Here is a 12,514-nt window from a genome sequence, read left to right on the forward strand (position 1 = left end):
TGTCTCTGGAGGTTTTCAAACTGAAAATTACAATCAAAAATTGCCTCTAGAGATATAAAGAAAAGGTGTTTTTGTTGTTTTGCCAGTTTCATCTTTTATTTTAAACTAAGCTCCTCTGCAATGTACTAGGAGTTTCTGTATTTGTCCAGAACAAACATAGGCAACCGCATTTCACTCCTGTACTAAAACTAAGTGAAATCAAATAGATATGTTAAATATTACAGGTAATAAGCCCAAATAACATACTATACACAAGAGCTCAAGAATCCAACTACCAAAAAACATTGAAAGATTAAGTTTAGAACTAGCACACAGAATTGAAAGGGAGGATGGGGGTTGAATTGTGGGCCTTTTGTTACCCTTAAAAATCCTGACCACTGGCTGGGAATGTGGCTTTGTGGTAGAATGCTTGCCTGAAGAATGCATGTATGAAGCTCTTGGTTCTATTCCTCAGTACCACATAAGCAAAAAAGCTAGAAGTGCTGAGGCTCAAGGGATAGAGTGTTAGTCTTGACCAAAATAGAAGCTCAGGGACAGTATACAGGCTAGGAGTTCAAGTCCCAGGATTGGAAAAAAAAATCCTCACAAACCCAGGCACCGGTGGCTCATGCCTTTAATCCTAGTCAGGAGATTGAGATCTGAGGATTGAAGTTCAAAGACAGCCCGGGCAGGAATGTCCATGACTCTCATCTCCAATAAACTATTCAGAAAAAAAAAAGCCAAAAGTGGCACTGAGGCTCAAGTGATGGAACGCTAATCTTGAGCACAGAACAGCTCAGGATAGTGCCCAGGCCCAGCACAAAAAAAAAAAAAAAAAAAAAAACCCTGACCAATAAATAGGACACATTTCTTGTATAGTGGTATACTATAGTGATAACTCAAAATGAATTTGTAGGTAGCAGTGATGATAGCTTCCTATCCTCTGTTATGATTGACAAGTGTTAAGAATCAACTACAGTAACAAGTACTAAAGATGTGATAACACTGGTTACATGTACTCAACTGGCAATTAGAAAGTTCTGAACAGGAGCAGCACTACAGACAGGCCCAGAATGACTTAAGTATATACTACAGAACATTTTCAGTTGACAGCTAAATGTGCAGATATGAAGTCTAACATCTGAGTAAAGGGTATGTTTAGAATTGAACTCTTGGTTATTATCTTTAAGTGGTGAACTTATAGTAATTTACTTCATAGTTCTACTATTGTGATTGCCTGAATTATTTAAATGAATTAATTATACTTTTATCATTTGTAAGTAGAAAATAATGTGTACTAATCATAATGTTATAGCCTATGAAGAAGGCATATCATGAAACAGACAGATTAATACTCCTTAAGAGTGTCTGGTTAAAAGACAAACATTATATATATTATGTGTGTTAATTTCATCACAGATGTTTGTTGCAAGCCTGGGTTAATGTTATTCTTTGTGTGTGTGCATGCGCGCACGCGTGTGTGCCAGTTCTGGCACTTGAACTCAGGTTCTTGAACTTTTGGTTCAGCTTCCTGGCTCATAGTAGGAACTCCACTACTTGAGACATGACTCTAGTCCAACCATTTTTCTGGTTATGGAATCTGGAATTTGGAAATGGCTGGCTTTAGACCTCAAGTCCTCTAGGACTCAGCCTAGGATTACAAGTGTGAACCACCTGTATCTGGCTTGCTTTTTATTTTTTAATAAAAGAATGAGCCATTAGGCTACTTGATTAAAAGCTGCCAGACACTTCCCAAGACTGGCCAAAGCAGCAATTGCCCAAGAGGAACTGAACAATAGCCTAGGAATGAGCAGGCAGCTTGGGAGCTGCTACAGTTGCCTCCACAGCCCCAGGCCCCATTCGGCAGGCCTGAGAGACAGTGTAGTGACTCCTGAAATTCTATGGGAGAGGTAGCAACTGCTACTTGAGTCTGTGCCATTTTCAGGAAAATTCTAGAAGCAGTCCATCAAGCAATTGCCTCTACAGAGATTTTTTTGTTGTTGTTGGTCATGGGGCTTGAACTCTGGGCCTGGGCATTGTCCCTCAGCAATTCAGCTCAAGGCTAGCACTCTACAACTTAAGCCACAGTGACACTTCTGGTTTTCTGGAGATAAGAGTCTTATGGACTTTCCTGCTAGACTGGCTTTGACAGCAATCCTCAGATCTCAGCCTCTTGTGTAACTAGGATTGAGTAACTATAGCCACCGACCTCTGGCTGGTCTATCTACAGGGATTTCTTAAGCTGTCATCAGCAAAACTGAAATTGTTTTCAAACTCTTCAGCTGTTGAGAGAGACTTATTTAGCCACCAACACCTGAAGGAAACTTTGATCAGCTGTGGATAACACAAGAGACTTGTCCAGTAGAAGGGAAGTACTGCCCCAGTTCCAGGTTGAAATGAATTATAGGATACCTACTTGGTATCCTTCAGAAAATTGGTTAAGTGAGATGTCCCCTCTCCACCACCATTTAATCATATGTTGGGTTGAGTTTGAATGTAAGAAACAGTTTGCTTTTTCCTACCTCAAAGAATCTCTCATCCCAGGAACAAAGTTATAAGGGCAGTAAGTACCTCCAATTAACCCAAAATTTTCTGTGTTTCTTTTCTTTTTCTTTTTGGTCAGTCGTGGGGCTTGAACGCTGGGCCTGGGCATTATCTGAGCTCTTCAGCTCAAGAGGAGTGCTCTATCACTTGAGCCACAGCGCCACCTCCCATTTTCTGGTTGTTAATTGGCCAGCCCGGGCTGGCTTTGAACTGCGATCCTCAGATCTCAGTCTCCTCAGTAGCTAGGATTACAGGCATGTGACACTGACACCCAGTTTCTCTGTATTTCAAATAGTAGTAATTAATCAATTCCAAATCTCAATTTGAATACACCACAGACTATACTTCAAATCAACTCTGAAGTGACACTGTTAGAATCTGCAATTATAACAAGTACTCCAGGTCATTCTGTGGTGTTCACTGCAGTTAGGTTAGGTAAACACTGACAATAATCAGAACATGTTCTTTGCCAAGAATTTCAACTTCTTTTTATGAATTAATCTGATCATGATAAAAGGAATTAGAAAACACCTTACCTTTTTCCTTAATCGAGCAGCATTTACCAATTCACCATTATGTGCCACAGCTATTTTCCCATGAAGTGTTTCAACAACAAAGGGCTGACAATTTTCTAATTCACACTTTCCTGTAGTGGCGTATCTCGTATGTCCAATTCCAAGATTTGAAACATATAATTTCTTTAAGTTGTCTTCAGTAAAAACATGATTTACAAGACCCATTCCCTTGAGAAACAGAAGTCAAAGTACATCTTAGAAGATAAAGAGTTATGAAATGAAACCCTTTTGTACAAATAAATAAATAAACAAATAAAAACAGAGCTAATATGGCTAGTAACTAAAGCCTTTCTGCTCAGGCAATACAAATTAGACAACATAGTTCACTTTCTCTATGCTTCAGAATTCTCATCTTAAAGAATCAAGACAAGGAAAGGGCAAAGAGAAAAATAAAAGGGTACAGGTATGGGCAGGGAATGAAAACCTAATTTTAAGACTTATAAGGCATTTATTTAAAAAATGTATTGAAATTCACATAAAATTAAAATACAGTAGATTTAGAATGTTTGTAATGTTGAAATAGTTATGTTTTTTGACATTTTGCTTAAATAGAAATGAGACACAGCTGTACTATGTGGCCCTTGATGGTCTAGATCTTATTATCATCCTGCCTCTTCCTCACTAGGGCTGGGATTACAGGCATTACCACCATCACACCAATCTTCTACTTTATGACATTTTTTTATTAACACATGTAAGAATATATGTACTAGGCAATAAAAGTTGTCAAATAGTACTGTGCATTAAAAAAAATCAAAACATCTTCAAGTACTTAAATTTTTCATTGAAGTCAATAAACAAGAACTTCATTCTAATTTGACAAACTTCAATATTATATAGAGTTGGAAAGGGACAATCTAAATACTATTAATTAGAATTGCAAATTAATGACTCATAACTAATGAAAGTCATCTTTATCATCAAAAATTTCAACATTCAGGTCCAGCACTGGTGGCTCATGCCTGTAATTCTAACTACTCAGGAGACTGAGGATTGAGGTTCGAAGCCAATCCAAATGGACAAACCCAGAAGACACTCATCTCCAAATAACCAGCAAAAAGCTCAAAGTGGAACTGTAGTTCAAGTGGCAGAGGACCAGCTCTGCATGAAAAAAACTAAGGAGAAACTTCAAGTCTTGAGTTCAAGAACCAGTTAGACACCAAAAAGTAAATAGACAAAATTGTTTTCAGTATTCAAATTTACCTTATGTACTTTGAATGTTGGCACTGAATTCCCATCACTGGTCACAATTCCTGCACTCTCCTGACCCCTGTGAATATACAAAAACACCAATTAAGTGTGCCCAATTGATCAGCTTCTTCAGCACATTATCAAGCATACCTTTCTCACAGAGATTCAGAAAGAGTCTGAAAACACATTACATGTATCAGTACTGTAGGTATGGACGTTTTTGATGACTAGCAATGATGCAATTGCTTGTAACAGAAATTCTAATACCAGTTACTGCCCTAAGCTTTTCTTTCTTTTTTTCTTTTTCTTTTGTCGGTCGTGGGCCTGAACTCTGGGCCTGGGCGCTGTCCCTGAGCTCTTCAGCTCAAAGCTAGTGCTCTATCACTTGAGCCACAGCGCCACTTCTGGCCTTTTCTGTTTTATGTGGTGCTGAGGAATCAAACCCAGGGCCTCATGCATGCAAGGCAAGCGCTCTATCACTAAGCCACCTTCCCAGCCCCGCTAAGCTTTTCTTTACATAAAAAAAAAGTACCTTGGGGCTGGGAAGGTGGCTCAGTGGTAAAGTGCTTGCCTTGCATGCATGAGGCCCTCGGTTCGGTTCCCCAGCACCACATAAGCAAAAAGAACAAAAGCTGCAAGTGGCGCTATGGCTCAAGTAGTAGAGCGCTAGCCTTGAGCTGAAGAGCTGAGGGACAGCGCCCAGGCCCAGAGTTCAGGCCCCACGACCGGACCCCCTCTCCCCCCAAAAAAGTACCTTGTCTTCAGAACAAGTGCTATGACTATCATTCCTATTTCATGCATAAGCACACTAAGGAAAGAAGCCAAAGTAAGTTTCCCAGTGTGGCACAAGGTGATACTGCCAGAATTATAAACACAGGCAATCCAGCTATAGAATTTGTGCTTCTTGGCAAATAAGGCTGTTAGGCAAATGAGGTTGTGGGACTTAAGGTTAAGTGTGGTCATGTTTCCCCAGTATTACCCCAAAGAGTAGGGAGATCAGGTTGATATGGAGAAGAAACTCAACCAAAATTTTCTCCAACAAATACTTGTAACAGTAATGCTCAGTCTAGCCTGCACCATTAGGTACACACAAAAGTTAAATTCTTGGGGGTAAAGGTGATGGTGTTTGTTCTTGTTCTGGATTTTAAAAATTCTAATGTTGGGGGTAGTGATGGTGTTTATTCTTCCTTTGGGTTTTATCCCCTTCTGGTGGGGAGAGATAAAGGCAGGAGACAGAAAGGGAGAGAAAGTAGGAGGGCTAACAAATGCAATAATGCTATTTAGGGGCTGGGAAGGTGGCTCAGTGGTAGAGCACTTGCCTTGCATGCCTGAGGCCCTGGGTTCGATTCCTCAGCACCACATAAGCAAAAAGAAAAAAGCCGGAAGTGGCGCTGTGGCTCAAGTGGTAGAGTGCTAGCCTTGAGCTGAAGAGCTGAGGGACAGCATCCAGGCCCAGAGTTCAGGCCCCACGACCAGACCACCCCCCCTCCAAAAATAATGCTATGTAGAAATTAACCTATGTAACTCTGGGCAGGGACAGGATAGAGAAACTGGGAGAAAGTAAAGGGTGACATTGTACAAAAGAAGAAAGTAAAGTACTCATTACTTGACTTTTGAAATGGTAGCCCCTCTGTACAACACAATAATAATAACAATATATTTTTGTCTTAAAAAAGGTTTAGGGGCTGGGAAGGTGGCTCAGTGGTAGAGTAAGTGTGCCTTGCATGCATGAGGCCCTGGGCTCAATTACTCAGCACCACACAAGCAGAAAAAGCCAGAAGTGGCACTGTGGCTCAAGTGGTAGAGCGCTAGCCTTGAGCTGAAAAGCTGAAGGACAGAGCCTAGGCTGAGTTCAGGCCCCACGACTGGCAAAAATATAAATAAAAATAAAATAAAAAGTAAAATAAAAAAAGGTTTAAATAAAGGCTCCAAGTACTCAATAACTTAACAGTTCTGAGCAAGTTCTAAAAATAGTAGATGATTATTGACAAATTTTCCTTCCAGGGTAGAAATAAAAGCCAAACCTCAGAGCTGAGGGTATGGCTCAAATGGTGGATCCAACTAGCAAGTACAGTACAAGGTCTCTGTCTCTCTCTCTCTCTCTCTCCCCCTCCCCCCTGCCCCCCACACCACCACCACCACCACCACCACCACCACCACCACCAACAACAACAACAACCTCTCCCATATGCATAATACTACATTGTCTATGAGACTAAATAGTGACTTGGAATTTACTTAGTGACATGATGTGGTCTTTATATTCATCGATGCTAGAAAACCAGTTGATTTATGTCAGAGAAAAGTGAAAGCATTAGCTATATATCTCAACAGCACAATGTAAAACATATAGCTCTTAATATCTGCTCTAAACCTAAAAGAACCTCTGCCAACCATTTCTAAACAATTTTTGAAAATCAACAACCACAGCAATTATGTAAGAAAGCAAATACAGAAAAAAAAAGGGCTATCTCTCCCTTTTTCCTCATCAGTATAAATTTTTCTTAAAGCTGAAAATAACAAGATCAGCAATTATGTAGATTCAGGCTTCTTTAATCACAAAGCCTGTTTATTTGGCAGTTTCTCAAGTTACTCCCACAGGAAGCTTGAACCAGTTAAACTAGATCCTTTCAGGCTCTCAGGAGCTTATTGACAACCAGCTGTCTGGTTTCCTAGGAAACAAAACTGTTGGCTAGAAATAGTGAATCATTTCCAGGTCACTTTCAACATGGAGAGTGGAGCAGGGAAGCACTGGACTGAGGAGGAGATTCAAGCTTTATTAAGTGTCTGGGCAGAAAGAAATATACGAAAGCAACTTTATGGAACACTGAGAAATAAAGGAATATTTATTTACATTGCTAAAAGATTGCAATCACTAGGAGTATACAGAGATTGGAAACAGTGCCGGGCAAAGTACAAAAACCTCAAATATGAATACAGAACAGTTAAACATGCCTACAACTCTGGCGACAGCTCTAAGACTATGAAGTTCTACCATGATTTGGATGCAATCCTGGGGCATGGACCTTCCACACAATTAACAGACAACCAGGCTCCAAGCGGCCGCCGGTCTCTGGCAATGCTGAGCCCAAGCACAACCCCAGACACCACTAAAGGTAAAAAAGTATTCATTGTTTTTGTCTGTTTTTCTTTTGTTTTACAATGTTACTGTAACAAAAGCATTCAGGACTTCTGAGTACATTTGAGAAATATAGCCTGAAATATCAGGTTAAAAAAAACAAACAAACCCAACTTAAATTTTGTTGCACAAGATAAGAATTTTTAAAAAGATGGTGAATACTTCGCACATTTATACAATATGGAACAAAGCTCATTAAAATGGTATTACCTGTGAATTGTGTTTCAGCTGATTTGAAAGATGGGTTGGGTTCAAGAAATAAAGGTTAAGAGTGGCCAAAAGGAGGAAAAATACCAAAAATGCTGCTAAGTGACTATTTTCCCCATTACTCCATACAAGATAAAAAGCCTTCTCTATTTTAATAACACTATTTTTCTAAATTTATAAATAAGAATACTAAATTACCCAAATGGCTCCTAGGAATTAGGATTCCCCCAGGAAATTCTACACTGGAAATAAAAATGAGATCACCTACAAGAAAGATACAAAAAGGAGACCCATTTTTCTGGGAGAAATTCTATCTCTATTTGTGTATTTCTCTACTTTCTTTTCAACTTTTCTGTCTATAAGTTGTCGCACATTTTATGGGCAAGGCAGAGACCGATTAACAATTTCTCATCCGTTCTGATCAAAATTAAATGAGCTCATTTTTTCCATTTCTCTGTATAGTATGTTTTAACGTGGCTGAGCACTAGCTGGGTAGTGATGGCTAGGGACACTGGTAAGGTAACAGTCTTTTGGATGTGATGCTACTAGAGTTTCCCTCCTGGCTCACTAGCCCTGTAGTACTTCAGAAAGCATCTTTTCTTTCCCTTTTGGCCACTTACAAATTTTGCCACCTAAGTGGGAAAAATAGAAAATTGAATTTTTGAAATCTACCACCAGCCCAAAGTATATTAACCTGGTAAAACTCTTGCAGGTTGGGTTGTGCATCCCAGACCTCATTTTTCTTTCATAAATAGAATTTGGATTTCACAGTCTTTTTATAGGCCTGGCAAATTTGTATTATCATACAGCCTTGTTACGTATTATATCTAAAGATCTAAAATTCATGAGATGCCTTTCCACTTTGTTGTGGCTGGGATAACAGACATGCATCAACTGCACCTGGTCGCTCAGTGAAACGGATGCTGGATGCAAACTGTGATCCTCTGATTTCTGCCTTTCAAGTAGCTACCATACCTAGTTTAAGACACCACACAGGGGCTGGGAAGGTGGCTCAGTGGTAGAGTGCTTGCCTTGCATGCATGAGGCCCTGGGGTTCGATTCCTCAGCACCACATAAGCAGAAAAAGCTGGAAGTGGTGCTGTGGCTCAAGCGGTAGAGCACTAGCCTTGAGCTGAAGAGCTGAGGGACAGCGCCCAGGCCCAGAGTTCAGGCACCATGACTGGCAAAAAAAAAAGACACTACACACACCCTTACAAGATGCTATTTTTAAGAGCAGAGCTATTCAAGTACCACTGTCTGTTTGTACCATGTACAAAGCATGAGTATACACACATCCAGTGATGTGAAGTCTCAAAAAGGATCGTAAGAGAAAATTACAAGTAGTATATATACTCAAAGTACCAAATACAATGGAGTTTAAGAAGATAAACAAAACAGCTAAATTAATGTTGGATTATCATCTTTACAGCACAAAAATAAAACATTTGGTTAAAAAAAAAGTACCCCATTTAAAATACCTTATAGCATTTGAGATACTGAACCAGATTCTGGGGAAGCTTCACAATCATTAACCATGCTAAACAATAATTACAGTACTTTCCTCAGGTAATCACTCAAGACGCTAACATTTAAATGCTGTCAATACTGGCTAATAAGTCACTCAGTTTTTGAAAGTCCCTGATTTTAACCAAAGGCTGGTCTCATGAAACTGCAGAAGCTCATACCTCTCCCCCCAGGACCCCAAATTCCTTCGCTTCATCATTAGCAGAGGGCCTGTATCAGCAATTTAACCAGGCATGTGTTTCCCAAACCCCCAAACCCTCTTTTTCTCACTAAAAATCAGTCATCCTATAAACTGCTTCCATTTTGGTAATGTTGTATTTCAAATACATACAGAAATGTTTGAGATATTAATGTCCCCCCCCCGCTTTTTTTTCCTTGCCAGTTCTGGAACCTGAACTCAGGCCTGGGTGCTGTCCTTGAACTTCTTTTTGTTCAAGGCTAGTACTCTACCACTTGAGCAACAGCACTACTTCTGGCCCTTTCTGAGTAGTTTATTGGAGATAAGAATCTCAAGGACTTTCCTGCCCAAGCTGACTTCAAACTGTGATCCTCAGATGTCAGCCTCCAGAGTAGCTAGGATTATAGGTCTGAGCCATCAGTGCCCAACTCTGCTACATTCTTAATACCACTATCTAGAATTTTATCATCTCTCATTCAGATGGTTAATATAACTCTTTAGCTGGTCTGAGTTTCTATTTCTCTCCACATATCTTCCCCAATGCTACCAAAACAAAATATGGCCATAATAAATCTGTTTTCATAATTAATTCAATTCTCGGTACTACTATTATTATCAGTTATGATAATTTAACATTCACTTCCTTATACTTTTAATTATTATCATTATTATTATTATTTGTCAGTCATGGGGCTTGAACTCTGGGCCTGAGCTCTGTCCCTCAGCTCTTCAGCTCAAGGTTAGCGCTCTGCCATTTGAGCTACAGCACCACTTCCATTTTTCTGGTGGTTTACTGGAGATAAGAGTTTCATGAATTTTTCTGCCCAGGCTGGCTTTGAACCATGATCCTCAGATCTCAGCCTCCTGAGTAGCTAGGATTACAGGCGTGAGCCACCAGCGCGTGGCTTTTGTTATTTTTTTTGTTATTTTTTTTAATGCAGTACTGGAACTCAGGGCCTAGGTGTTATCCTTTGACATTTTTCACTCAAAGTTAGCACTCTACCACTTGAGTCACAGCTCTACTGCTGTCTTTTGAGGGGTTAATAGAGATAAGAGGTTCATCGACATTCTTTTTTTTTTTTTTGTCGGTTGTGGGGCTTGAACTCTGGGCCTGGGTGCTGTCCCTCAGCTCTTCAGCTCAAGGCGAGCGCTCTACCACTTGAGCTACAGCGCCACTTCCGGTTTTCTGGTGGTTTATTGGAGATAGGAGTCTCACGGTCTTTCCTGCCCGGGCTGGCTTTGAACCGTGATCCTCAGATCTCAGCCTCCTGAGTAGCTAGGATTACAGGTGTGAGCCACCAGCGCCCGGCTTCATAGACATTCTTGAGTATGCTGCCTTGGAACTAATCCTCAGATCTCAGCTTATTGTGTTGCAAGGATTATAGGCATCAGCCACTGGTGCCCTGCTTCCTTTTACTTATTTCTAAAAGAAATTCTGTTCTCCTTCCAGGCAAAAAAATGTCAGTTCCATTAGAAGACAAGGAAGATACCTTGGGAAATTCTTTACTTTTGGTTTCACACATCAGGCCACTGGCACTAGGTACAGTATGATGGGTCAAAATTATAATACAGTTGATCTAATTTCAAGTTGCAAAGACTCACTCAAAAAGAAAAGTGGGGAAGGGGATCAAATGTGATTAAAAATAACTTTACGAAAGCCAGTCAAATGCCATGACAATAAACAGATGCAAGTTCTATACTCTGTTTGCTCATCAGTTTAAGGAAAAACCTAGGTTATAACTTGTTATTCTGTCTTCTAAGGATAAAATTATTTTCTCTGCCAATACTGTGTCCCATCATTTATCATGTTTGATGTATGCAATCCATGTATCTCTTTCCCTGTCCTCCCCAGATGATGCAGGAATCTCAACATCAATAATGGAACCCCCTAATAATTCAACTTTTATTCCAACGGTAGCAAATGAAGGAGGAAAACACTGGACTGTGCCCGAAGTAAGGGCTCTACTAGGGATCTGGTCAGATAAAAGCATACAACGGCAACTAGAGGGAACAGTAAGAAATAAAAGGATATTTGAACAAATTGCAGCCAAGTTGCAGAAAATTGGAATAGAGAGAGACTGGAAACAGTGCAGAACAAAGTATAAAAACCTAAAACATGAATACAAGACTGTAAGAAGAGCTCAAGACCTAGGTATGACTAGGAGTATGAAATATTTTACTGAGTTAGACACAATTCTGGGACATGACAAGACAGAGAAATCACAAGAGCATGACTGTCAAGATGCAGAAGCCACACAATGTGTTGACATAGAAATGGAGGATCAGTCAGGTAGGAAAATAAAGAACATTCTATTTCTTTCTTTTTGGGGGGGGAAGGAGAGGGAGGTGGCAGAACTGGGGTTTGGATTCAGGGTTCACTTGCTAGGTGCTTTACCACTTGAGCCACACTCCCAAGCCTTTTTGTGCTTTAGTTTAGGTCTCCTTTAGTTAAGGCAGTGTCTCCTTTTTTTCTAAAGATGTCCTCATTCTGCAAGTGTATACAATACCATATCCAGGTATAAGAAAGTTGTGAATATGTGTGTGGGGGGGGGGGGCAGGTAATATACCAGTATTGAGGGCTGGGAAGGTGGCTCAGTGGTAGAGCGCTTGCCTTGCATGCACGAGGCCCTGGGTTCGATTCCTCAGCACCACATAAGCAAAAAGAAAAAAGCCGGAAGTGGCGCCGTGGCTCAAGTGGTAGAGTGCTAGCCTTGAGCTGAAGAGCTGAGGGACAGCGCCCAGGCCCAGAGTTCAGGCCCCACGACTGGACCAAAAAAAATTAAATTTATATATATATATATATATATATATACCAGTATTGGGGCCTGAACTCAGCCATGGGTACTGTCACTTAGTTTTTTTGCACAAAGCTGGTACTCTCAATTGAGCCATGGTTCCTCACACTAGCTTTTTGCTGATTAACTGGAGATAAAGAGTCTCACAGACTTTCCTTTCTGGGCTGACTTTGATCCTCACATCTCAGGCACCTGAGTAGCTAGGATTACAGGCATTGTTACCAGCTTTTTGTTAAAAAAAATCCTAATTTTAACTGAGCCTTTGTGGAACCTTGAAGCACTCTATAGACTTATTGCCTAAAGTGTGAAGACTGGACAAGACGGATTTGACCACTGACAGTATGATTACCACAGTTCTACAGACTTTATCATCTGTCTAGAA

The 12,514-nt window shown here is 40.3% G+C and overlaps 2 protein-coding genes across 2 annotated transcripts in view; one reads left to right on the forward strand and one right to left on the reverse strand.

The window, feature by feature from the left end:
• Ppat (phosphoribosyl pyrophosphate amidotransferase) overlaps nt 1-12,514 on the reverse strand; it is a 42,061-nt gene that overhangs the window by 12,302 nt on the left and 17,245 nt on the right. Inside the window, exons 2-3 of the mRNA XM_042678077.1 lie at nt 4,302-4,368; nt 3,060-3,266 (exon numbers count right to left, since the gene is read on the reverse strand). Of these exons, the coding sequence (XP_042534011.1) occupies nt 3,060-3,266; nt 4,302-4,368 (274 nt within the window). The remainder of the gene's footprint in view (nt 1-3,059; nt 3,267-4,301; nt 4,369-12,514) is intronic.
• Paics (phosphoribosylaminoimidazole carboxylase and phosphoribosylaminoimidazolesuccinocarboxamide synthase) overlaps nt 7,018-12,514 on the forward strand; it is a 39,722-nt gene continuing 34,225 nt past the window's right edge. Inside the window, 2 exon segments of the mRNA XM_042678075.1 lie at nt 7,018-7,405; nt 11,199-11,627. Coding sequence (XP_042534009.1) covers nt 7,018-7,405; nt 11,199-11,627 — 817 coding nt within the window.

This window comes from Dipodomys spectabilis, unplaced genomic scaffold (assembly GCF_019054845.1).
Source record: "Dipodomys spectabilis isolate Male_0828 unplaced genomic scaffold, ASM1905484v1 ptg000043l, whole genome shotgun sequence".
In the NCBI taxonomy this organism is placed as follows: domain Eukaryota; kingdom Metazoa; phylum Chordata; class Mammalia; order Rodentia; family Heteromyidae; genus Dipodomys; species Dipodomys spectabilis.